The 26,529-nt window shown below is 35.2% G+C and overlaps 2 protein-coding genes across 6 annotated transcripts in view; both read left to right on the top strand.

Annotated features, from left to right (window-relative positions):
• RASA2 (RAS p21 protein activator 2) overlaps window positions 1-19,727 on the top strand; it is a 46,788-nt gene extending 27,061 nt beyond the window's left edge. Inside the window, exons 1-18 of one of the 5 annotated variants that reach the window (XM_051781938.1) lie at window positions 757-833; window positions 1,688-1,700; window positions 2,181-2,279; window positions 4,375-4,531; window positions 5,709-5,857; window positions 7,143-7,257; window positions 7,711-7,785; window positions 8,510-8,633; window positions 9,997-10,103; window positions 11,312-11,398; window positions 11,486-11,563; window positions 12,010-12,083; window positions 13,306-13,412; window positions 13,697-13,779; window positions 14,653-14,861; window positions 15,616-15,719; window positions 16,276-16,465; window positions 19,074-19,727. In XM_051781938.1, coding sequence (XP_051637898.1) covers window positions 1,690-1,700; window positions 2,181-2,279; window positions 4,375-4,531; window positions 5,709-5,857; window positions 7,143-7,257; window positions 7,711-7,785; window positions 8,510-8,633; window positions 9,997-10,103; window positions 11,312-11,398; window positions 11,486-11,563; window positions 12,010-12,083; window positions 13,306-13,412; window positions 13,697-13,779; window positions 14,653-14,861; window positions 15,616-15,719; window positions 16,276-16,465; window positions 19,074-19,176 — 1,872 coding nt within the window. In that variant the 5' untranslated portion in view covers window positions 757-833; window positions 1,688-1,689 and the 3' untranslated portion in view covers window positions 19,177-19,727. Of the gene's footprint in view, window positions 1-756; window positions 834-1,687; window positions 1,701-2,180; window positions 2,280-4,374; window positions 4,532-5,708; window positions 5,858-7,142; window positions 7,258-7,710; window positions 7,786-8,509; window positions 8,634-9,996; window positions 10,104-11,311; window positions 11,399-11,485; window positions 11,564-12,009; window positions 12,084-13,305; window positions 13,413-13,696; window positions 13,780-14,652; window positions 14,862-15,615; window positions 15,720-16,275; window positions 16,466-17,320 lie in introns of those variants that run through there. The other 4 variants (XM_051781939.1, XM_051781935.1, XM_051781936.1 and 1 more) reach the window with 4 other exon arrangements.
• A 119-nt stretch (window positions 19,728-19,846) lies between these two features.
• The window catches only part of GRK7 (G protein-coupled receptor kinase 7), a 43,020-nt gene continuing 36,337 nt past the window's right edge, over window positions 19,847-26,529 (top strand). The window contains exons 1-2 of the mRNA XM_051781951.1: window positions 19,847-21,831; window positions 24,469-25,811. The gene's annotated coding sequence lies outside the window, so the exon portion shown is untranslated. The remainder of the gene's footprint in view (window positions 21,832-24,468; window positions 25,812-26,529) is intronic.

Below are 26,529 nucleotides of genomic sequence, written 5' to 3'. Positions count from 1 at the left end.
TTAAATATTTTCAAGAAGATTGAGTTAAAAAATCCGAACAACTTATGTCTTTAATAAAGTAATGTAGTGATTATGGCCAAAAAAGTTTTATCTTATTTTTAAAAAAGTAAACATTGTCATTATTTAGGAGTTGATTTAATTTTATAGAAGTTATCCTACAATAAATTATGAGTTTAAATTTCCATGTGATTTGTCTTGGTGGTAATAACTGTATTTTCATTTAAGCATGCTATACTGAGAGCTGGAAGGAGTACAACTGTTACATGTGCCTCAAATGTATTATAATATACTGTATTTTGTATAGAGTATTAACATATGGTGACTCAGTTACCTGCTCAAGATACTGAGTGTCATTTCTTAGGAAGTAAGGTATTAGGATAAAAATGTGATCCAAACCACTCTGATAACTTTATGACTTATGATTTATTGGAATTAAATTGAGAATGCAGTCAGTGTGTTATAACTAGAGCAAGAAGAGTGGACTTCTTATTTGTTGTTTCTTTAAACCTTTCAGAACTAACTTTAATGCTTTCTTGGGGCTTATGCTAAAACCAAAGAAATTTTTGCCCGTGTCATGTCATACTACTTGTGTTTTTTCACCTGCTTTCTGGCAAAAGGCAGTTTGGTCCATAGACCTTTCTCCTTTTTAGAAGGAACAGTAATTATTTATCTGTGTTAGAGGCAGGGTCTTCCTTGATTTTTGACATTTATAATATGGCAGTAAAAAGTGTGTTAATAGGAGGAATTTACTTGCAGGTAACCAGATCCAGCAGTTACACCAAAAAGTCCCAGTTTCAGGTGGAAGAAGAAGATATTGAGAAACTAGAAGTCAGGTAAGTTATGTGGATTAGAAAGTGATTTCATAGAATTATTAAAAAATCATAGTATTTTATCATCAAGACAATAAATATGTTTTATCTTAGAGTAGCTCCAGAGAATTACTGATCAGACTTGTAGAAAAATCATTCTGACATAGAAAATCTGTCTTTTTTTTTTTTTAGATTATATTTCTTACTGAAAGTGAGTTTTGTTTTGAAGTAAATAGTGGTAGAGTGTATCTAGCAGCCTAAACTTGTTTCCTGTGCCTGTGAGTCATGAGGTTGAGGACCTCCTGTCAATTTATATTAGTTTGGGCAGAATACTGGTGATAGAACTTGTACTGAAGGATATTAGCATATCCTTCACAGACCTGATCCCAGTATGTAGTTTCAAGGAACAGCCTCTTCTTTGACCTCCTTACAATTTCACAAAGCTTTTTAGAGGAACATTCATGTTTCATCTTTTCCTTGCAAATGCAAATACTCAAAGTATGGTCCCCTTTTCTGCTCCTTTACCCTCAGAGCAGGTCTGTCTGTGTTTATTTGATGTAGTCAGAACAGTTGAGAGCCCCATACTCATTTTTATTGTGTTCCTGCACATACATGCACCAAATCTGCTGAATGACAGAAAGTCTTCAAGGCTAGCATGTTTACCTAATGGGTATCAGGAGAATTTAGCAGTTAATTTTAATAGCCATTATAGAACTATTTGATATGTGCATTTTTAACTATTAGCGTCATTAATTAGAAATGTATCTTTCTTTATAGAAATAAATATATTTAGAAAAATTAGTCATGCCCCAACAAATCTAGTTGTCTTTTGTTTTTGTTTTTGTTTTTTTTTGTTCTTAACAACTGCTGTCTGTCAGAAATGTCAGAGAGGTAAGAAGTAATAGAACAAACCCAAGGTGCATGTCTGGAGTCTGGTTCCTTTTGAGGTTGTAAGCATATGAGCTGCTGCTTGGAAAAACAAGCGCATGTGTTGGTGTGGCATTGCAGTGTGCCAGATTCTAGCAGTTAGACAGAGATGTAAATATATGGCTAAAAAGTTCACTTGAATTACCTCAGAAGAAATGTGCACAGTTTTGGGGGTGGAGGCTGCTCAGAACCCATACATATTGCCAATATCACTTTTATTGACTGATGCAAGGTCTGCGAGTCTAACTTTCACTGTTTGTTTCTTTATCTGTTCTTTATGGGTTAATAAAAGCCACTTGTTTGATTCTTCTTGATTTATTTAGAATGGAGTGAGATTTCTAACATTTGCTGCCTGCATGCGTGTGGATTAGTGCTGTAAGGCAGTTATTGTTAACTTATTTCTCTCTGAGGGAAAAAAAAATCAAACAATGTTCTTATTTTCAGGGTTGACCTGTGGAATAATGGGAATCTGGTACAAGACGTCTTTCTAGGAGAAATTAAAGTTCCTGTGAAGGTGTTAAGAAATGATTCCTTTCAAGCATGGTGAGAAATGGTAGTTCAGAAGTGAATTTTGCTTGTCTTGCACATTTTCCCTTGCAAAGGATATGCTTTATTCTACCTGTTCATTAAACTATGTCTTCCTGTTGTAGTCAGGGTAAAACATGTTTTTAGAGCTTCCCTGCTCAATAAATTAACCTTTCCAGAGGGTACATTTGGTTCTTCTCCCCCCCATCTGCCTAAGGTCACAGAATAGTTGGTGTGTTTGAGGGGCAGGTACAGAGGGGGAACACTGAGTGATCTTTCAGTCTGCTTGTGGGATGTGCATATTTTTCAGCCTAACCAGCAAACCGGGAGTTTCTCAGAATTGCATCACTTATAATTAAATTTCTAACTTGGACTTCCAGAATGACTGATGAAGAGTTTACTTAGTCCTTAAGTGTGGCTTTTTTTCTTCCTTGGGGAGGTTCTGGAAGTATCTTCTGGAACCGACCCAACGTCATTTCGGGGGAGCAGGCACAGAAGCTGGAAGGGTGAGGTATGAAGGGAATTCAGGAAACAAGGACTTCAGTGTGTAACATAGCAGCAACCTCCTTTCTGACGTTCTTGCAAGCAGGAACCCATCTCTAACCCTAATGCTCAGCAGCAGGAAATGATGAGTATAAGAGATTTGAGTGCCTCAAAGTGTGTAGAATATTCTGCTTTTAGTGAACCTTTCACTCCAGAAAAAAGCATGGAGGAAGCCCTTGTGTGCACACATAGAAAATGCATAGGAAGGAACTGGATAAATGGGAATTAAATGTAACACAGGTCTTGGCTGTGCTATGTGTACCCACCTCAGGCCCCAAGTGTTTTGGATGTGTCAAAGTTAAACTCGGACTCTTAGTGTTTGGCTGTGATCCTAAACATAATAAATGTTTGTGTTGGTAGTTTCTGGTTTTTACACAGTGTGTTGCAGACACAGACTTGTTCTGCCAGTGCTCTGATCAACAGCTGTACGACCATATTAACATAATGACATGCCTCTGTTAACAACCTGCTAAGAGAGAGATTAATCAGCATGGGCTCATTACCAGTGTATTGTGTTTGTGTAGCTTTTTGGATTGACCTGACTCATATCTAGTTCACTTGAAGGATTGGTAAATAGAGTGGTTTGGGTCTGCTAATATACTTTATAGGAATACCTTACATTGAACATCCCCATATCCAATTATGATCTCTTAGCAAAAACAGTTCTGTGATTAAAAATAACTGATTTTTTATACTCTTACTAATTTACATAATATGTTTTTAAATGTGACTGAAGTACAGCACATAAAGCATTAGCACTACTACTAAATATTGGGAAAATAAGCCTAAGAGTCATGCTGTTAAGTAGAGGTTCTCCTGATAAATCAGTTTTACTTTATATTAGCATGCCTCCATGGGCACTGCATCTGATTATGAAAAAAAAGAAGTCTGATCTCTGGATTGTAGAAGCAAAAATATACATGATTGTAAAAGAATATTTGAAGACAGGATTTCAGTTTGTTGGGGTGAATGTTGAAGCTGTACTGTGACTACTTAAAAGCTGTTAAGATTTTTGTAGGGCTGCACCTCCTGTTGGAACATAGTGGAACTACAGCAAAAGCCAGTGAAGAATTGTTTAGTGTGTTTTGTATTAAGAGCAGAAAAACACCCACTTTTTTCCTTTATCCTGTTTCTCAAGAATGCAGCCTGCTAATATTATGTATTTTTACTGGTTTCACACTAGACCATTTAAATTCTTCACCCTAGCTGTTTCATCTGCAGTGTCCAACACCCTAAATTTAACTTAGATGTGAAATGAGATGTCCAGTGTAATTCCAAACTATTCCTGCTATTCCAGGTAGCCTAAAAAAAGTATACCCTATTTTCCTGTTTGGAAAGATAGGAGAAAATAAATGTGTTTCATTATGTGCTAAAGATGTATTAAGTGCTGCTCATTTCTTTCTTTTGTGTCTCAAGTTTGAGGCACTGGCATTTTTTAGCCAGTTTTCAGACTTAGTGTATGTATACTAAAATAATTGTTATACTTTACTTTATTGTAAAGTATATTGTAGAATTAGTCAAATGAATTAAATGGGAATCTAATATTTTAGAATTACCCTGTTGCTTACAGGTACTTACTTCAACCCAAAGAAAATGGAAACAAGTCTTCTAAAACTGATGATTTGGGATCACTTAGATTAAATATCTGTTACACAGAAGACTGTGTACTTCCATCTGAATACTACACTTCCCTGAGGAACTTGCTGCTAAAATCTTCAGATGTTCAGGTACTTTTTTGAAAATTTCTTTAAAATGAAAACTTAAAATGAATTGCGTAGTCCTGTGTGAGACAGTATGAATTACTTGTATATAGATAATTGGTTTTGTTCCTTTGAGGTAATTACTTTTGTCACACCCAGATGAGAAGCTTCTAGAGCTTTTACTTCTGCAAAGTACCAGGATTTTCTTCTTATTTTAAAAGAACTGGCAGAGACAGTGAAATAACCTGTGCTATGTGACTGGAGGAGATAAAATACTTCTGTTAGTTGCTCTTTTCAATGTTGTATTTTTCCACTGGCTGCTATTGGCTTCCTGGATTTAGAGGTTTTCAAGGGACATTGATCCATTATTGGCACTGAAGAGGCAGATAATGAAAAAAAATGGTCTACTTCAGAATTGGTTTCTAATTCTACTTCTGAATTGTTTCTGCCTTCCCTAACACGTTAATCAGCGTGACTGGATTTCTCCACATGGACACAGTGACAAAGAGGGAACTGTGGTAGATGGTTTCCATAACATTGGGACAGGAATCAAATTATAGTAACCAGGCTTGATGTTCTTAGGTCTTTTATAGCTTTTCATCACGTCAATGTTTGTGAAATACTGGCAGAGGAGAAGAAAGATAAAGAGGAGGCAGATGTGACTGAAGTTTTTGCTGGCCCGTATTCAAATACTGCTTCTCTGGAATTCAGGAATAGCTGAGTATGTAGGCAGTGGCAGTCAGCAGCTGTCTTTTCTACTTAAATGAAATAATTTAGTTTTTGTATTGAAACTCCCAACTGCACAGTGGCGACAGACACTTTAGAAGTGTGGGAACTTTTAATATCCCCTGATTATAGTTTTAAAAGTCCTATAAAGATACATGACATTATAGTAAAGCAATTGCTTCCTGCCTCTTACTTGGATTTGGGACAAAGCCGTACTCTAACCCTTTAGGGAGAATGAGAAGGATGAGTACCTGCTGAATTCCATTCTTAAATGTCAATTATAGAGTAGATAATATCAATTTTCAATTAAGTAACTCTGTAGAACGGAAGCTTTTAATTGCCATGTTATACAGCAAATGTTGAAACTTTCTGTTAAGAAACTATGTCCATAGTCATGTTAGATCTGATCTGTTCTTTGTCAAATACACAAAAATATTTAACTACTTCACTCATGATTTCATGTTCTGCTTTCTCCCAGCCCATTTCTGCATCTGCTGCCTACATCCTGAGTGAAGTTTGTCGAGACAAGTACGATGCTGTTCTGCCCCTTGTACGACTGTTGCTACACCACCATAAGCTGGTTCCATTTGTTGCTGCAGTGGCAGAACTGGATCTGAAGGACACCCAGTATGTATTTCATGTTTATTGATTTCATGCCTTCTAAAATTTTTCTTCAAAGGGCTTCATGACACAACATGAATAAGTAAGTGTGTTGATTTCTTTCTCTCACTACGTAAAACTGACTAAACACATCCATCTTTTAATGCTACTTTATAAAAACATCCATTAAAATCACTTTGAAGTTGGGAGTCAGACTTAATGGTTGTGTGCAATTCGGTAAAATTTTGTCTAAGAGCATGTAGTTTTTATTTTAAAATGTCTTAATTTAGCCACTCTTCAAATTTTACTGGCCATTGGATTGGAACTTACAAACTTAGATGGAACTAATTAAATGGAACATTTTTTATATTGCTAAGAATCTTATCCTGCTTCCTTTAATATGTGACTTCAATGAGGGCTACTGTTTTTCTGCAAAAATGCCTTGTAATTAAGAACATGTCCTGTGTGCCTTGAAAGTAGCAAGCACAGGAGTTTTTCCAAGTAGTGGTGTATGGGCTGTGAATTTGCAGTTCTGTGGTGAGGAGAGAAATGAAGAAGACCTGAGTAGTAACCACTGAGGTGCCAGGTCACGGCCAGGTGTGGAAGGGATTCTGTCAGCACAGGACAGTTCATTTCAAGGCTGGCTTACTCTTGATTTAAATAAGATGAGACAGCTTAACTCTGTAGAAGGAAGTGACTCACAGAAAATAATTTTCTAAACTGCATTTTAGTACACACATTCCGTTGTAACTGAACTGTAACAAAGAAAGCTTAAACTAAATCCCTCAGATTAGAAAGATACACTTTGCACAGCTGGCTCACCATTTTCTTCAACGGCTATAATGAGTAAAAAGCATAACTCTGGATTAAATATGTTTTGGTTTAAGTGTCTGAGTTTATTGGTGTAGTGGAGCAGTGTTGTATCTCTAAGATTTTTTTTTTTTTCACCATGACTGCTGGAGGAGGAATTGTGTATTAGTGAGGTACAACATTGATTATTTTGGAGTTTTCTCTGATTGTACTTGCTCACATTCCAAACTGCACTGTGACTTCCATTGTCTAAAACGTCAGGACTTTTCTTATGGTTTTATTTACATTTCTGGCTTTGGTAATAGCTGTAATAACATTCTTGTTTATTCTCTTTCTGTTCCTGCCATTGCAAGCTCAGTATCTAGATTCTGGAATTTCTGACTGAAATACATGAAAAATATTTTTAGAAATATTATGTAATAGCAAGATAAAGTATTAATTGAATTTTGTAGCCGAACTTATTTTTTCCCTGCTCAAGTAAAATCAATTCTTTTCTTTACAGAGAAGCAAACACAATCTTCAGAGGCAACTCATTGGCAACTCGATGTGTAGATGAAATGATGAAAATAGTGGGGAAGCACTACCTGAAGGTTACTTTGAAACCTGTTATTGATGAGGTAGGTTATCCTACCAAAACTTTTTTCAGGACACTGAGCCCTTAGGGGTATCCTGTGTTTTTGATAGGCATTCTGCTTAGAACTCTGTCTATGGTAGGAATCACTCAAGTGAGGGAATTCTGGAGGAAAATTAAATTGAGCAATAGATGGGTTAAGTTTAGGGGGAGAAGCTGCTTTTTGTTATTTATGTTCCAGATGCTTCAAAATAAACAGTCAATGACAGTTGTTCCAGCCTCCAACACATTGCAGAATTTACCCACGTGATACTTTATGTAATTGATCCATTAAAAAGACACAAACAAAAGTGAGGATGATCATTACGTGCTGCTATGGATAGTTAGGCCCTATTTAGAGTTTTCCTAAACCTAGGACAGAATCTGGCTTTAAATAGGTGCATTTCTGTACTTTCTGTCTGAGAAGTTGAACTCCTGTAGTTTTGTTTGTTTGTTTCAGATCTGTGAGTCTCCTAAGCCCTGTGAGATAGATCCCATCAAATTAAAAGAAGGGGATAATGTAGAAAGTAACATGGTGAGTTTCCTCATTGATTTTTACTAATTTAAATTTTCTCAAAATCTGAAATAAAAGCATTTTAAAAGCTGCTCTTTGTGATGGAAAGTGAGTAACTTACAGTAGCAGTATAATTCTCTGATTTCAGAGTAAACATAGGAAAAACTGTATTTTCTTATCCTTGTATAATTATGAACACAGCAATGGAAAACTCCAGTGGAAAACAGGATGGGGTGGAGAAACTAAAGATTAGTCTTTCTTACCAATTTTTGGGGTGTTTTGATTCCTGATGTTCTGTGCTCAGTGTCTAGATTATGATGTACCTAATTAGAACTGCTTCAGCATTTTTCATTGAAGTTTTACTTGCTGCTTGCCTGTTATTAGAGGATAACATTAAAGGCAATAGTTGCTGCAACAAAGTTAATATTTATTTGGTATACATGGGAAGTATTCCTTCCTTGTTGTCAGATTACAAAACAGGTATTGATATATAGTTCTATATTGCCAGACAGTGCTTATATACTTTAATGTAAATGAATAGAACTAAATTATCTTTTAACACTAGTAGTGCCATATAAATATTATGAGACTTCTTAAATATGCACTGTACTAAAATTCAGAATTGAATAGTCAGGCAGTGTTTGGAAAAAAAAATAATTGTTATGATTGTGTTCAGGGAAAAAAAGCAAACATAGAAATGTGTATGTTCATAGATTGAAAAAAATGCCTCTTTTCATACTTGCAGGACAATCTACGCTATTACGTGGACAAAGTATTCCGTGAGATAGTGCAGTCAAGTATAAGTTGTCCTACCCTAATGTGTGATGTTTTTTATTCTTTGAGGCATCTGGCTGCCAAAAGATTTCCAAGTAAGTGTTCTCTAAAAACTTTTGAAAGTGGTGTTTGGAGTGAAACTTTATTTCTGCAGTTACCATATGGGGATTGTTAAAATTCTTGCCCTGTCCAAAGCTGGGCCCTGAACTTCTTACTCAGGCATTTGTTTTTCTGTAAGTTATAGTGAAGCTTTGTGGTCAATCAGCAGGAATTTTGTATTTTCTGATACAAAAACGTAGCAGGTCAGAAAGTGCAAGACAGCAGCAAATGAGAAGTCACCAACAAAAGTATGAGATAATAGAAGAAAAGCACAAGTAATACAGGAAGTGATCTATTTGAAAGATATGTCAAATTTGTAGGAGCTGTTCTGTTTATTGCTCCCAAAGAAGCAAGATGTGCACCTCAAAATAAATTCACTGTTTGCATCTTTACATGAACTACCATTCTGTTAACTGTGACTAGCACATCCATAACTTCTCTGAAGTTAGCTTTACTACTGCTATAGCTGTACTACTTCTGGGTAGTTTTGAGGAGGGGGATAATAAAAAAGTATGTAATAAGCTTGTAAATATGACCAATATTAGAACAGAATAGTTTTAATATAGGAATAATGTGATAGGTCTGAAATACTCTTACACTTCAGTCAATTAAAATCTGAAATGTTATTTAATAAGGTGAAGAATATGCTTCTCCTAATGTGGAACATTTCTCAGATTCATGTTTGTCACTGATACTGAAGCCAGGAATTGCTCTGGTTTAGACAATCTTTTTAGAATAGCAAACTTTCCAGATCAGATTCAAGTGGTCATTAGAGTAAGAATGCAATCCCACTGTATTTCCCAATATAAAAGTGTAAATATTCTCACAATATTAAATGAAAAATCCTCATTTACATTGTCAAAATTATATAACACTATGGTTTTATGAAGCAACTCAGAACTGGAATTAAACTTGTTCATATGTGTGGACTATTTGTCATGCAGCATTAATGTATTTGAGTTGATGTGTGAGTAGCTTTCCAAGGGTAATAAATCCAGTAAGCCCCAGTGTTTAGAGGCAACTGCTGCAGTGTTTTTTCTCTGCTCCCAGCATACAGCCATACCTAATGAACACTGTGGATGTAAATGCTTGCAGTCATCTCATCATTCCTAGCAGTGGAGCTGATGAGCCAGTTGTATGGGAACAGAACTTCTCAGAGAAATAAACCCTCCATAATAAGTAGAACATTTCTTACCATGATCACCTTTCCCATTTCATGCACTTCATTGATTTTTCTCTTCTATTTTAAAATATAAATGTCTCCTCTGATGTTATCTTCTCAAGGATTTTTATGTTAACTGTCTTCATTATTTCCTGTTGAGTTTAGTGCATGTTACATTTCATGGTTTTTCTCTGCAGATGACCCTCATGTACAGTATTCTGCAGTGAGCAGCTTTGTGTTTCTCCGTTTCTTTGCTGTAGCCGTAGTCTCACCTCATACTTTTCATTTACGACCTCACCATCCCGTAAGTTTCGTCAAGCTTTGTTCTGTTTTATTCACGCCGTCAGATCTGTTGATGTGGGAAGGCCTCAGTTACTTTCAGTGGGTATGAGTGGGAAATTAGATGACTAAATATCTCTAGGTTCAGTTTTCAAGGGAAATAAGACATTTGCAGTTCTTTAAGCATCAGATTTTTCAGTCTTTCTGGGGTGTTCTGAAATGATGTGGCAGAGCTGTTAATGCTAAAGATGCTGTGCCTTTTTTAGAAATGTGTTTCTTGGTTAAAATAGCAACATGACTGAGGGTTCTTTAAGTTATAGGCCTCAACTGCATCAGTTCTTTCCACCAAGGAAGTTAAATATCCAGAAGTCGCTTTTATGTTTATTTCTGTTTGTGTCTTAAGCAGAGATTGTAGACAATAATTGGTTGGTGTATTTATTCTGGACTCCACTAGTTACAGTGGGTTGCCAAATTTTCCATTTTCAGTTGTCAAGTAGATACACATAACAAAAAATTTTCAAAGATAGAAATATGGAGATTAAAAAACCTGTATTTTTCTCATGAAATAACAGAACGTGTATGAAATCTGCTTCCGAGGTTATCTTTATTAGCTTATTTAATTTACTTAATGTGTGTTGTGCTTTCCAAAGAAAAAAATACATACTTACTCTAATTAATTCCTTTGATTATCCAGTTTGTTGAGTAAAAAAAAATTGAAGGATTTTAGCACTTGAGAGTTAAACATTTGAAAGGGAACAGCAGGGCTGCATTTGGGGGCTGTTTTTATAATCCTGAACTAAAATGCAAGCAGTGAGGTAGCAAACAAATTAAGTAAAAACCTTAAAGACAGTATTTTAGATTCATTTTGTATTATGAAAATTTATACCATTTGTCAAGCAATGGTTCATTATGTTTATTATTCAGGAGTTTGTTAGATGTGTAGTAATGATTACAGGATTTGAGGGGTTTGAGATATTTTATAGGTAAAAATATTTTTCCAAGTACTAATATTGAATTCTAGTGATAGTGAGTAAAATATTAAGCACTGTGCAGTAGTTTATAAACTATATAATACTTCATATGCATTTTTTCTCTTGGGGCAAAGGAAAGGAATGAAAATGTGTCAGATTTACATTGTGTAATATAGTAATTTTTGTGACATTTTAATTTTCAAATGTTTTACCTGACATTGTGAAAAAAATGTGACTTCTGAATTTTGTTTCTTTGTTTTAGGATGCACAGACTTCTAGAACATTAACTCTTATATCAAAAGCCATCCAGACTTTAGGGAGTTGGGGAAGTTTGACCAAAAGCAAACTTGTAAGGCTGCTAAAATTCTTTCTTATTTAATAGACATGATGAACATTCTGTGAAAGTTTATTTATGTCAATATACGTTTTTTTTCAGTCAAGTTTCAAGGAGACATTTATGTGTGAGTTTTTCAAAACATTTCAAGAAGAAAAATTTACTGAATCTGTTAAAAAGGTACTTTTCAACTATATGTTTTTTCATGGTGTATTTGATCAGTCTTCATTATTAGAAGGTTGTGTTATTGTTCAGTTTTCTACTAGACAGCAAAAGAAAAATTGTGGTCCATTTCAGACTTAAAAACCCCCAAAAAACAACACAGCAAAGTCAACACAGTCAAAGTTTTATACTTAGCAAACTAAGCTAATTTAGTTTAAAAAATAAAGTATACTTTTTTTGAGACAGACTTTATTGAATCTGCTGTTCAGGAACTAATTAAAGAAAGCTTGTGTGGCTTATGGGCATCCCGTGTTGCCTTGTTCCAGTCCCTGCAATCTGTTTTCCTCTGTTGCATAAAGTAATTGCTCTGTTCAGTGAGAAACTGTTCGTGTATATTTTCAAAACAGCTTTTGTTTTTAATGTGTTTCTGAATAGTATATATTCCCTGTATTTTTTTCCTTAAGTTCCTAGATGATGTTTCCTCTACTGAAAGTAAAGAGCCCAGTGGTCTGAGCGAGCCAGTGCATCTAAAGGAAGGGTAAATACATCTTGGATCTGTACTGTGTGACAGAATTGACTTTACTGTTTCTTCATTAATACCAACGTCAGATTAAAGCTTATTAAAATGTTTGATAGAGTGCAGAAATTCTGATATCTGTAATTTAAGATAATTCTTTATTAGTTTGCAGAATTAGTTTAAAAGAACAGCTGTAAACTTTACTAACACATCTTTTAAATGCTTTCAGGAGGGAAAGTAATTAAAAGCAGGTTAAAACCTATTAAAAACTGACTGCATTATTGTCACAGTCCAGCGTGTGCTCTGTGATGGGTTATTGAGGATTGTGAAAGTGTATTTTAGAAGAATGTATTAATTTAGAATTACTCTACATGCAGTTTAAGCCCAGCCAGCTACATTTAAAGTAGGAGAAAAAATTACTCTGTAATTGAAATACTTAATTTTTATAACAGCATTGTATCACTTACTATTGAGGTGAAAGTAAGTCATCCTAAGAAATAAACTGTTGTTTTCTTGGTGTTGATTAAGAATAGCTGATAAATTATTCAAACAACATTCATGGGGAAAAAATATTTTAATTTATTTGAGAAGTAGATTTATAGGAAGTAAAGATTCTTCTGTAAAACAGGCATCCAAATTTCAAACAAGAAAGAAGTGTGTCTCTTTTTAAGATACTTGATAGAAATGAAGGAGGAAATTCAAGTGAATCAACACTCAGTTATGGTGTTATAAATTGATGGCTGTTGCTCAAACCCAAAAAATTAGTTAGCACTTAAAGTGCACTGAATGCAGCTTGTGTCTACCCTTGCTATTGAGTCATGTTCAGTGTCATTTAATTTATATTCAGTTTCTGATCCAGGTAAGGCCAAGTACAATCATATGAAGAAAGTGGCAGGAAGGAGAGGATCTTGTAGTTGGATACACCTTACTCCCTTTTGGAAAATTTGGAATTCTGGATCTGAATGAGTAAATATCCCCTCCAGATTTACTGCTACAAACACAAGTCTCAATTGTGTATTCTTCAGACTCCTTTCTGGGAGTTTTTGGAACCCTCTACACGATCACCATGTTGGGAGGTGATCTTGAGGATCTGTTTTGAACAACCAGAAGATATTTTTTTTTTTTAAATGCATAATGAAGTAGATCTTTATGTTGCTGAACAGTAATGTGTTGTCTCAATAAATGGTTTTGAAAGCTCTTCAGAAGAGTAATGATTGCATTTCATTTGATTGAATCTTTACAGAGAAATGTACAAAAGAGCTCAGGGAAGGACTCGGATTGGTAAAAAGAATTTCAAGAAGCGGTGGTTCTGTTTAACAAGCAGAGAATTCACATACCATAAACAGCAAGGTAATTGTGTTTATTTTACTAATAGTTTTATTTTTCAGTGTTTTCTAAGTGTGTGCATCTAATTTGTGCTTTTAAAAAGGCATCATCTTCTTCTTTTCCTAAAATACCTATGATGTATTTTAGTTACCTTTGCCTTGATTAATAAATGCTTCTCTCTGATTCATGTCTATTTTCTCAATAATAAAAATGCATATTTTGAGAGCTTGAACTGCAATGTCAGTGCACTGAGGTTCTAAAACAGTTCTGACACATTGCTTCACTCCTCTGTTTACAATTTTTTACAGATAAAGAACCAATTTTCACTATTCCAATCAAAAACATCCTTGCAGTGGAGAAACTTGATGAGAGCTCCTTCAACAAGAAAAATGTGGGTCAAAAGATGGTTTATATGTAATTCTTGATGTGTTCCTTAAATAAAAAAAGATTATAATTACTTTATAAGGGTAATGAAACCCCACTACCAAACATTTCAGCAAAAAGTCTTTTTAATGGATCAAGAATAAGAAGCTGTGTGCAGTATCTCCAAGTACTCTGAACATTGTTAACCTGGAAATAAGGAAATCTGCACCAGCTTTTCTGACTGATTCTGACTTCTGTCCTCCTTCCCAAATTTCTGGAATGAAGGTTAAAACTACATGACCTTATTACAGAGCACTTTTAATTATATTATGTTCTACTAGATATGTATGTATTCCTTTCAATGAGAACTTCCTTCAGTACCTTCATCAGCTCACACAGTTGTCTGTGCTCACAGCCTCATTCTGGTCCTGTAACATATCAGTTATTTCTATTATTTTAATCCAGAATTCTGAGACAGTGATAAAAGTTGATAAAAGTCCAGCTAAGGCTGAGAATGGCTTAAAAGGAGAGACTTCTGGGAGTCTTCTGTTGCTCTCAGGATAGGAAGGATGAAAGTCATGCTTCATGAAGTCTGGGGCCACACTTAAAGATACGTAACTTAAGAGGGCAGAAAATGCATCGTGTTCTAATTCTTTTAGGAATTCTTGTTTGGATGAGGAGGTGGTGTAGATGGAACACAGGGAGCTGTTTGAGTGGGGTTTTTCTCCTAAGTAGGTCTGTGTATTTGAAAGAGGTGAAATGTCTGTCAGTTCTCCCTTGTCTCGCTTTCTGTCTCAATTTGACGTTGAATTGCCTGAGCTTTGAAATCTCTCTGAACACGTTCAAAGTTGCTCAGTAAGCGGATGTTTTCACTGAGCAGGATAATGTGTTTCTTCTACAGATGTTTCAGGTCCTTCATGGAGAAAAGCCACTCTATATCCAAGCAAATAACTGTGTGGAAGCAAGTGAGTGGATAGAGGCTCTTTGCCGGGTAACAAGGTGCAACCAGAAGAGGCTGAGCTTCTACCACCCATCTGCCTTCCTGAACGGGAACTGGCTCTGCTGCAAGGCCACGATAGAGAACAGCGTGGGCTGCGCTCGCTGCACCGCGTAAGTGCTGCTTCCTCAAGGGACAGTGCACGGGGTCTGTAGGAAATGTGGGATTCACTTTAGGGCTTGAAAACATGCAAGCAAGGCTTTCCCTATCTACTTCAGCAAGTTATGTACTAAAAACATGCCTTAGTGTAAGGCACAAAGGACTGGATTTCACTGTCTGTCACTTTGTCAGCCGCTGTATGAAATAAAGGTAATCAGTTCAGCATGTAAATCACAAATATCCAATGGTTGATTTCTTCTTCTGCAGAATAGTAGATTTAGTTCAGATGCCAAGGTGAATGCAGAAATAGGATCATCTATATGAAATAATTAAAGTACCTTGCTGCAGAGAGTTCAGCCTGGAAGTCTTCTCTCCCCAATGACCTTGTTTTATGCAGTCACTTTTTCAGTTGAACCTCACATTTCTTAAAAGTGTGTTTAAGAAAATCAGCTAAGTAACCTTGGATGTAGATTCTGATAAATCATTTGTGTTTTGTAGGTATGTCAGAAAAATGAATAACATCTTATGTAATGCTTTACTGCCTTTCTGTCAGCTGCTGATTTCTGAAAACAAATAAATGCTTTGATCTTTTTTAAAAATAAATTTATCCTTAACTGGATAGGTGGCATAAATTACAGACTATGTTTTGTGAACCTGTGTGTGAGTGATAAGTATATTAAAAGGCTGTGTATATTGAAAAAGAATCAGTTTTTACTTGCTTTCAAGAATTACTTATCTTGACTACCTGTCTCTTTGTTCACCTTTTAGAGATGTTCCTGCTGATACACAAATTGAGATTGATGGAGACAGAGAGACAGAAAGAATTTACTCACTCTTCACTATCAACAGATCTAAACTACAGAAGCTGGAAGGTACTCAAATGATAATTCAGAAGAATTATACTGATATTATTCAGCTCTAATTCTTTAGGCTTAATAATTTACCTGAAAATAACAGAAGAGCAGGAGATTGTATTCCTGTCTTCTCAGTGCACTGGTGTCTGACATTCTTCTGTCATTCCTTTACAGTAGATATGAGCTGTGCACATTGTTTAATTGAATTTCCATATATGTAACACCTTTAATAGTTTAAGCAGAGAGACTGCAACTATAGCAGGTTGTTCTTGTGTCTTTGCTGTCCCTTTCCTGACTTTGTGGTGAATTCTGTTGAACGTGGTTGAGTTGCAAGAAAGCATTGGGCTTCTGTTCATGTGAAGAGGAGAGAGGTGGATGCTCCAGGCGGCGAACACAACTAACAGAGAATAACCCAGAGAACTGGAAATACACCTAGTTGATGCTGTCTCCTGCTTTTGTCTTCTTCCATTTTACGTATAAGCCAGAGTAACTTGCAATTACCATTTATATAAGAGTTAAATGTGTTTGTTAATTGAGGCAATTCTGATTGGGGTGACTGTGGTTGTTTTTACAGAGGCTTGTGGAAGCATCGCCGTCTATCAGGGCCCACGGAAGGAGCCAGATGATTATTCAAACTTCACCATCGAAGACTCTGTAGCAACTTTTCATACACTGAAGCAGATAATAGATATAGTAGAAAAGCTGAATGAATCGCATGAAAAATACCAAAAGAAGAGATCATCTAGTGCTAAATATGGTAGTGAGTAAGTATCTCATGTAATTTTGACGTAGATAAATGTGTATTTTGGAAAAAAAAAATCACAGAACGAGGCTAGGCTTGTTGGGGTAGAGATAATGAAGATAGAGTTAGACAACACAGACAGGGAGAAAATAAGGTACATCATTTGTAGTAGTGCAGCTTTTTACCAGTTAGAAGATAAAAGTTCTGGTCTGGCATTCATCTGTGTTCCTGTTGAGATTCCTCTAAGTAGGTGCAATGACTGTTTCCTTGCAACTTAACACCTGAAGTGCACCCAAAATTTATCTGTAACTATATTCCTACCTTTTAAATTTTTTTCCAAAATTTTGCATAAGAAATAATTAAAATATCAAGTTGTATGAAACTGTAAAAATTACCCTGCAGAAACATCTCTTTCAGGCAGTAGGTTTACTGTTTGTATTTCACTTGCCATATTCAATGATAAACACTATTTCTGGTGAAGTTAAAAAAAACCCCATTTGTTCTTTGGAGTACTTTGTTGTTCCAGAGCACATTCTTTAATTCTCTTCAGTCCTGGCTTATGTCTGTGGAACAGCGTAGCAAGTTTTCAGATTTCTTCTTTGCACCAGTAAGGATTGATGCACCAGGCAGAAAAATAAAAAAAACAAAGCTCAAACCCCAGTCTGGTTTGTTTAGGTTAGTGTTTAACCCAAGTTGTTTGGAAAATTTGATTTTGATTTGGAGGTCTCATGTGAAAGTAAATGAGGTTTTTGCAAATCATGGAATTTCACAATTAATTGTAGAATTTTTTTTTTATACACTAAAATTGTATGATGAGAACTAGAAAGAAAATGTTAACCTTAAAAATATTTACATATAATATTTCATTTTTTTGCAGAGAAAATCCAATTGTTGGAAAAGTTTCCTAACCAAAACAAGCTGTGGCACACTTGGATGAAAAAAAAAAGAAACTGGAAATGTTCTAGAACCTTTTGGGGTTTTGTTTCATTTTTTTGTTTGTTTTTTTGAATTCATTATAAGCATTTTTGCAAAGTATTTAAGAATGAACGTAAATGCTTGTTGTGTTGACAATCTATTTAATATTTAATAGAAAAAATATCTTCTTGGAAATCTGGTCTTTAAGGTTTATTCTCATTTTGCTGAAGAACTTGAAGTTCCAGGTTCTTTGAGTAAGAGGTGTGAATAAATCTAAATGTTGTTTTGCCATTGTTGTCTTATTGGAAAGAACTTTCTAAACAGATAAGCTTTTTAATGGAAGAAAATCCACACTGCATTTGTTGGTTGGATTACATCTCTCAATACATACACTGCAAACTTGCATGAGTTTACCATGAGTGCCTGCCCTGCTGATAAGGATCTTGAAATAGAAATCCCAGGATCCCATGACATGGAAAAGCTTCACACTCGATACAATTGAATTTTTTTTTTTTTCCTTGTATTAGGTGTTGTCAGGACTTGATTTATCTACAGGTGAAGTTTTACAAAATCTTGCAGTATATGCTGCAAATAATCTGGACAGCAGATACCAGTGTTAGTTATGTTATTAAGTACTAAAGAAGAAATCAGGGAACTTAAGTTGTAACTCTTGTTTACATTTGGGGTGAGTAATATATGGAGTGACATTAGACCACTATCTATTTTCTTTAGCATTTTTAAGGTACATATTTTTTCTTAATCTAAAAAGAAATGCAGGGTAGTAACATTCTTTTTAAATAGGTTTGCCTACAGATAGAAAAATGTAAATGTGAACAGATTGTGGTTAAGTACTGATCAATTAACATCATCCTGTGTATGGTTATATTTCTTGTTTTTATAAAAAGTAATAACTACGTCCAGCTCAACTTTTGACTACAAATCTAATAAATAATCTCTATTATAATCACTCAAAGCACTTTAGATATCTGGACTACCCCAGATTATTTTTAGATACTTTGTAGTATCTGCTTGTTATGATCAGTTGAATGATCAACATTGTTTTGTCTTTAAGCAATGCTTCAGTGAATATTTTTGTATCTTTAGTTATGTGGATTTGTATTTGCCACTTAACACAATTTTAAACTGGCATTCCCGACTTTAGTAAGATTAATTTTTGCTTACTTCATCTGAAAAGTTAGGTTTATGCTGAGAAAACATATATGTATATAACCAGGAAGAAGCAAAGGTATTACTGTGGCAACTTTGCTTCATCAGTATTAAATACAATGGTACTCATTGGAATATTATTTTTAATAAAAGTTATTTGTGGTACTTTTATTTTTGGAGTATTTTCTGTGGGGTCTTTTGTTGTTTTGCTGGGTTTTTTTTTTAGTTTTTGGTTTTGCTTTGTTTTTCCAATCATGATTTGGCCAGATTAATTAGAAATGTACCTTAGAATAGAAATCCACAATGCTTGAAACAGTAAGGTGTTTAAATTACCATACATTTATTATACTGTTGTAGGGAGGCTTTCTGTAATAGAAGCAAGGTGGCAAGACAGGATTGAAATCTCTTTTGAAATGAATGTAACCTGTTAGAATGACTATTTGCTTTAATAGCAAACTATTTTAGAATATCCAGGATTCAGTAGTAGTGTCTGCAACATCACAATCATTTAATCACCTAAGCTGTTTTTGCCTTTTCCTTTTTTACAGATTTGATGTGTTTGAAGGGACTTTTATTTGCCAACTGTTAAAATTGGGGGAGAATACAGTAAGGCCAAGAAATGTGTTTTGCCAAGGTAAAGGTAAAGATTAATTGCCATTAATCAAAAGCTGCCATTAAACAAAGCTGAATGTGGTTGAGTGTCAGTTAGGTTTTGTCATATGTGGATTAACCCTGTGGCAAATTGTCTGTTCCTTGGAGCCATTTCCTGTTGTTTTCCAAGTCAAATTTATGAAAAATTGAGTTGTATACTCTTGCAACATTGTTGGTTTTTTTTAATATGCACTTTTTTTTTCTTTGGTACTGGAATATTGAAATAAAAAACAGAGGCCATTGAATATTTGTGAACATTAGGATTTGATTTCTCGTAATGTTTTAAAATTCAGTAGATGTTCTAGAATTTAATTAGGTACAAGTAGGATGATTAATAATAAAAGTTGCCTTTGTTTTGATTAGTCTAGAAAGGTGATGTTATTCAGTAATCTGTTCTGTTAGGATTGTAAAAGTTTTAATTTTTATTATGATGATGTATTGTTGAATGTATTTTTATTTAAATTTTATTTTCGTATCAAGACATTAAAATGTTTTGTAACATTGCTTGAGAATAACTCAGAAATAAATGACAACAAACCTGAGATGCTGTGTGTTTATTGTGAGCCCTAGCTGTTTAAAATGTTGGCATTTACCTGGAGACTGAATAAATAGGGGGTTATGTACAAGACTTGGATATAAAGAGAAACCTCGTTGGCAGGGGGGGAAATAAAAACCACCAAAATTAAGGTGAGGGGAGAGCACTGTTGTGTTCTGAGATCAGTGGCTGGAGAGAGAAGTGCTGGTTCACCGTGTGGTGTAACAGCATGAATAGAAGTCTTGGTGCTTTGGCAGTTTAAGAAGTTTGCAGTGATTGGTCTGATGTGTTGAGGGATGCCTGCTACTGAGTTCTTAGTGTTACATGACTAATTTTTTTTTCCTGCTTGCTGGTTTGTCTTCCATTACCTGTCCTATGTACCAGCAGCAGCTACAGAATTTGTCTGAACTATTTTAAATACATTGCAAATGGAAAAAAAGTGTTTACTTTTATCAATCTGCTGTTGTGGGGTTTTTTTTATGTAATCTGGACACTTTTTTGCCACCTGCTGTCCCCTCCTATGTTTATGGCGGTTTTTTATAAGATAATTTTATACAAGCACATTTTAATGTCTTGAGATGTTTTGTCTCCTTGTGCAGAGAACTGACCTGTTGTTTTTTGCTGGTATGGAAGCGTTTTTTAGGAGTTACAGTGCAAACCTTCCAGCAATTTCAGAATAATTTTGACTAATCTGAGGTAAACTGTATTAAGGCCCCATAGGTGTGATCACTACATTCATTTAGCAGAGATTAGAAAGCAGAAGAATTTAAATATGAAATTGGAAGCACAGGAGGAATTTTTTCCTGTGAACATGAAGTATTCTAAGGATTCTGTGATGATCAGAGCAGAGTGATCTTTTCTTTTCACTGCTAGTATTCTGCCTTCTCTAACTGTTCCATTAGCCTGAGCTTTCTCTAAATTGTGACTTGAAAAGGGCATTCCCATTCAAGATCTGTAGATGTGCCACTTAGGGACACAGTTTAGTGGTTGACTTGGCAGTGTTGGGTTAACACTTGGGCTTGGTGATTTTAAAGCTCTTTTCTGATCTAAATGATTCTATGATTCTATGAATAATATATGAGAAAAGTAGAAGACATCTTTAATTTCTGATCATCTATATGTATTTTAAACTACAAAGTTTGCAACATTTAATCGTTTGATAAGGACAAAATCAGTATTGTTTTTAAAAGAGTATCCATATGAAATCAAAATTAGGCCAATAAGCTCCCAGTAATAAGCAACTTCCAGTAGAACAGACAATTTACTTAAGGTTCTTACAAATACTTAGAGAATATTTAAAAAAGGTTTAATATGATTTACACACATTAAATAAACCAGAAATTCTTTATTAGCAGTAAGGAGGCTCTGTCAGTGTTACTGTGTTCAGCTGTGATGAGATTACTGCTGAAATACTTGTGTATTCCTGAGATTCATCAATGTAAGCAACTGTTAATCAGAGTTTGACAGTAGAGCTGTAAGGACTGGGAATATAGACTGTAATTTAGCTAAATTACTGAATTTTAAAATATAAGTTTAAAAAGGCACTTTATATACTTAAATCAAGGACAAAAAAAGTTAATAATTGTTTGTAAGTAAGGTTTAAAAAGATTCAGTGGCTGCAGTGTTCAGAAAATGCATATACTTTTAAGACTATTTTGGGTTGCCTTTTTTTTTTTTTTTTAAGTAAAAGCAATAAGATGACCTTGCTGAAATGTTTTTAAAACGTTTTTTATGTTAATTAATATTTACAGAAAATAACAAAATCGTCCATATATATAAATCTTATGGAAGTTCTATGGAAGATCATATTAAGTATGATCAAGATTTTTAAGTGTTTGAGTTCATAATTATTTTAGCATAATTACTATTGCAAATGCTCTGGTAGTTGTCTATGAAGTCTAGCTAACAATTTCACCAAAAAGAGAATGTAAATATTTACACTGATTTTAGAAACATAAATTATGTGACCTTTTGAATCCAATCAAACAATTTAGTTTGCTTTTTGTTCCCCATTTTCATCTTCTGTTTTTGATCATTCTTCGTACACAGGGAAAAAAGCTGAGAGAATCATAGAACAGCCAAAGTAAATCTACAGTGTGACTTGAATACAAGACTTAAAGGTAAAAATCTCTTATCTGGTCCCTCTGAAATAGTGCAGACTTTGATTTGGTTCTGATTTCTCAAAAAATCCAAGATACCCCCTGCTTTACTCCAGGTTGATGTTTCAGTAACAGACTCCATTGTGTCTGGGAGCAGAGAGAGAAGATGGGGGGGGTGCATTTAACAACAGAAGGCTCCAAAGCCAGCCAGACCCCCATTCCAGCAGTGCTTTCCCCCAGGGCAGCAGGCACTGCACCAGAGGGTCACCTCAGTAGCTGGGAGCAGCCCAGGGCTGGGAGCTCCTGGGGTTTGACACCCCCTGCTCAACCTTTGCTCTTCCTGCTCTCTGTGACACTGTTGCCAGGGGATACAGAAACAAGCAAAAAGCAGGGAACAGAGATAAAATTAGTAAGAAGGAAACTCCCCTTTATGAATAAAGTGATCTACAGTAATGCTCAGAGCTGACAATTTCGTTGCATTTCATCCACAGACCTTTACTTAATGAAAGGGGGGTAAGTATATACATTTCAGTCTCTCAGTGCTGGGGGAGGACAAGGTGTTATGTTTTTATAGCAATGCAAACTTATAAAGTCCAAGAGGAAGAAGTATTTCCCTGTAACCTCTATAATTCAAATGTATTTAAAAGGTGCCTGATGCAGGCAAAAATGCCTTTTCTAATTCTTGGTCCGTTTTGTTATCTCACCCAGAGGGTGACAGTACAAGCCAAAAGGTTTGTGCCAGCATTTGTACATTTGAGTCTTCTCATTTTCGCAAGCTACACCAGGGGAGGTTCAGGTTGGACATGAGAGGATTTTCTTCACAGAAAGGGTGATCAGACATTGGAATGGGCTGCCCAGGGAGGTGGTGGAGTCTCCATCCCTGGAGGTGTTTGAGACTGGACAAGGCACTTGGTGCAATGGTCCGGTTGATGGGGAGGCATCAGATCATAGGTTGGACTTGATCTCACAGATCTTTTCCAACTTAATTGATTCAGTGATTCTGTGATATTAAAATGATGCATTATAGCTTATAATTTACCTCACAAGTTGTGCTTAGTCCTGTACCTTTCCCTTGCTCACCTTTTGCTTCTAACCTAGGTGTTTTACCCTGGTATAAATTAGACTAAACATGTTGCAGATTACCATATTGGTTTTACAAGTATCTTAAAACTGAAACAGAAATAATCCTAGATATGAAATCTGAAATAAAGCATCAAGCTGTACAAGTGGAAAAAGCAGAAGGACAAGTTCCTGAAACACTCCATAACTTTATTAAAACACAAAACATACGATGATTTCTGTGACAACCAAAATAATTAATTTAGTGTCTTCCTGAGTAGTTGATTCAGGTTCCAGTCAAGTTTTTCCATTCTGTCATGTTGTGACATTTACATGAGTTTTGGGGGTTTTATTATTTGTGTATATAGTTGAATTGTATATGCATTTATTCTGGCACTACCTTGGCCAAAATCTAAAAGTAGAAATGTGGGTCAAAGTCAAGACATGTTGTGACATGGCACACAGGATGTAACGTCTGCAAGTGTGGAGGATGAAGAGATAAAGCTCACCTGTGCAATACCTTCCAGGAAGTTAAACATGTGAGTAAAGGGAGTTTCCATAGGCAAGTTTATATGTGCCTCCTCTTGCTGGTATTTTTATTTTTTTGAGGAGGGGAAGGGAAGTGTGATGTTGACTGGAGGGCAGGATTTGCTAACAGTGGCTTATGGTCCATACTGATACAAGGCAGGATCCATATATCGGTGAGGTGTTAAAATAAGACAAATTTATAGGAAATGTCAATATTCCAAAATAGGCAGGGGTTGTACCCCCGCACAACAACAGAACAACATAAATTGGCTTTCAGTTTTCAAGTCAGAATGTAGCTCCATTCTCAAAACAGCTAACCATAACCACAGTTAAAATACGTATCATTTTATCTCCTCGGGTTTTTTAAATTAATAAATGGAATATGAGACAGGCCTCTAACTTGAAAATTAACACTGTTCAGGGGGTACAGTAATAGCTGAGTTTTACTCCAGAGTAAAACAATTAGCAAACAAAAACACAGTGTAGAATTTCTAAAGCAATCGAGGGTCTTTGTGTCATTGGCTTTAAATCTCTGCTGCAGGAGAGAGGAATGAGCCTGGATGTTGTATGAACAATGGAGAAGTTCCAAGGGCTTAGACTTCATTAAAGCAGCTCAAAAAAGTCAGGATCTATTTAGTCTTTTGTGACACAGAGTTTTCCCATGAAAGTAGAAAGGTTCCCATGCAGAGGTCATTAAGGGGTTTTTATAACTTCTTATAAGTTCCTATAAACTTATAAGGATTTCCCTTCTATGCATTACATGTCATGAATGTTCATTTGTTTTACTTAATGAGTAAAGCACAGTGCATTTAAGAATCTGACTGTCTTTGAGCTCATTCCTGGACTTCAGTGAAGTTCATGCCAAATCACATATGTATATGGGAATGGAGGGAAATGGTGAGGATGTACTTTATCTCCATTGGCTAGTCTGGGTAGCAATATATTTCTGTGATTTCTTCTCACAGTCTCCCATTGAGGCCCTCCCAGTGTAAAAGTATGCAGTTTATTCCACAAATGCTATTATGTTTCCCTAATTCCTATTGTGGTTTCTTTTGTATTTCTGCACACCAGCTTCATGCTTCTGTTTCACAGAAAGTGTACATTCCAACGTTTGAAGTCTCTTTTCCTTTTTGGCAATTGCATCTGGCAGCTTCAGTAAAACCTTAAAACTACTCCAGGTGGGTTTGTCAGGGGTGCTGATACAGTTCTGTTTCCTGTGCTCTCCTCCTCTATTGCAGCCCCACTGTCCTGCCCAAGTCTCAGCTCTAACCACAGCAGTAGTTTTAGTGCTGGCCATTCATAGTCCTGTGTAGCATATTCTTATTGGTAAAGTGGCACAGAGAGAGACACAGATCATCTAGAGTTTAACAAATAGTTTTGGCAGAGAACTGTGCTTAAATTATTTTCTTTGGCAGATAAATGGACACAGTCCTTCAGTGTTTTGATATATGTTAGTCTATTGACAGAACAAACAGTAAGTGGGATAATACAGTCCAGCACATGCATTAGTTGGCCAAGATACACACATACTTACATAACTGTTCTTTGCATTATCATAAAACTGACATTGTCATAACAGTTTTGTTTTTAATAAAAATAATTTTGAATTCTATGTTTTGGAGTAAACAAACTGTGAAAAGAAAAACAAAAAACAACAAAAATTTCAAAAAGTTGTAAGAGGAAAGAAGGAAGAAAAAAAAGAACAAAATGAGGTTGTTTCTAGACATCTCCATTCTCAAAAGATTCATGAAAATCTATGAAAGGCATTGTACATGCTTTCAAACCACTGTGTGTGCAATATTCAGCATTTAGAAAGGTGTATAGAGAATGAAAATGTTCTTACAAGATGAAGATGCGTCTTTGTATTCATTTTAAATGGGAGTAGGGGTATGAAAAGAACACTGTTATGGCACTTATGTAAGTTGGGTGTCAAACACTTGGAGCTTTGAGTATTTTTTGACATAGAGACAATCAGAACCCAGAATCAGTCCTTGATGAATTACACTGGATTCTTCCTGTGAAATTATTACAGTAAATTAATTGATTATAGATTGTGTAATAGAAAACAATATTTCGGGTTTGGATACCTACTGTTACAAATGTCTCCATTCACAAGTTGTTTTTTTTTTTCCCATTCTACAGCACAGAATTGGCTGAGCAGCTTTAAATCTTGCTGAACAATCACTTGATGGGCTGAAAGGAACTTGGTTCAAGTTCTCATATTTAGATACTCTATTTGGAATGTTTTCAGTTATGTGTGAATGAGATGAGAAAATGCCCAGTCTGAAATAATGTTTTTTTATTTACAGTAAGGACAGTGACTACATAGAGAAAACTCACTGGAAAAGCTGTCATGGTTTGTGCCACTTACCCGTTGCAACCTCCTTAGTGTCATGTGTGGCTGTAGGTAACAGGTGAATTCCAGAACTGTTTCTCCAAATGGCTTGAAAATTTTTATACAGCTCTTTAGGTGATCAAATAGCCAAGAAAATAATTATTAGTTGGGAAACTATCATTTCTGTAAAGCGGTATGCAGAGATAAAAGGTACCTGTATCATATTTGCTCTACTTTCACTGCTAATCTAAATATGGTTTATATTTGAATTTGCATGTGTGACATTTTGACAGCATCCAAACATAATTTTAACCTGTGTCATAGTTTGCTTTTAAAACTGAAAAGATTTGCATTTTTTTGCTAAAAAAATTAGAGATGACAAGACAAATTGTGTAAATTAAAAAAAAAAAAAAAAAAAAAAACAAAAAAAACACCTCAGGCTTTTTTTTTTTTCTTTAGAAAAAATGGCAGTTGACATTTTACATAGCAGAAGTTAAACATGCTTAAGTCTCAGTTGTTTGTTTGTTTGTTTTTACTTTAGGAACACATACATTCAAATTTTAAGTGTTCATGCAAAAGGGATGAAAATACAATGCACTGTTAAAGGAAAATTACGTATACATTTTCTTTTCAAGTTTTACAAAAACAGTTTTAAATTTAAACTTTTCTGTATTACACCTAGTCCCAGTAATTCAAATTGAGGAGTGCCACAAGGGTTTAAAAAAACAGAAAAGAATGATGAGTTAAAATAATGGAGTTAGTAAAGGGAATTGAACAGCATGGATTGAGAGAAGTCT

The sequence above is a fragment of the Manacus candei genome, unplaced genomic scaffold, assembly GCF_025592945.1.
Source record: "Manacus candei isolate 608988 ecotype Guabito, Panama unplaced genomic scaffold, ASM2559294v1 h1tg000015l, whole genome shotgun sequence".
NCBI classification, from domain to species: domain Eukaryota; kingdom Metazoa; phylum Chordata; class Aves; order Passeriformes; family Pipridae; genus Manacus; species Manacus candei.
The sequence above is the reverse complement of the archived record's forward strand: the minus strand, read 5'-3'. Positions and strand labels throughout refer to the sequence as shown.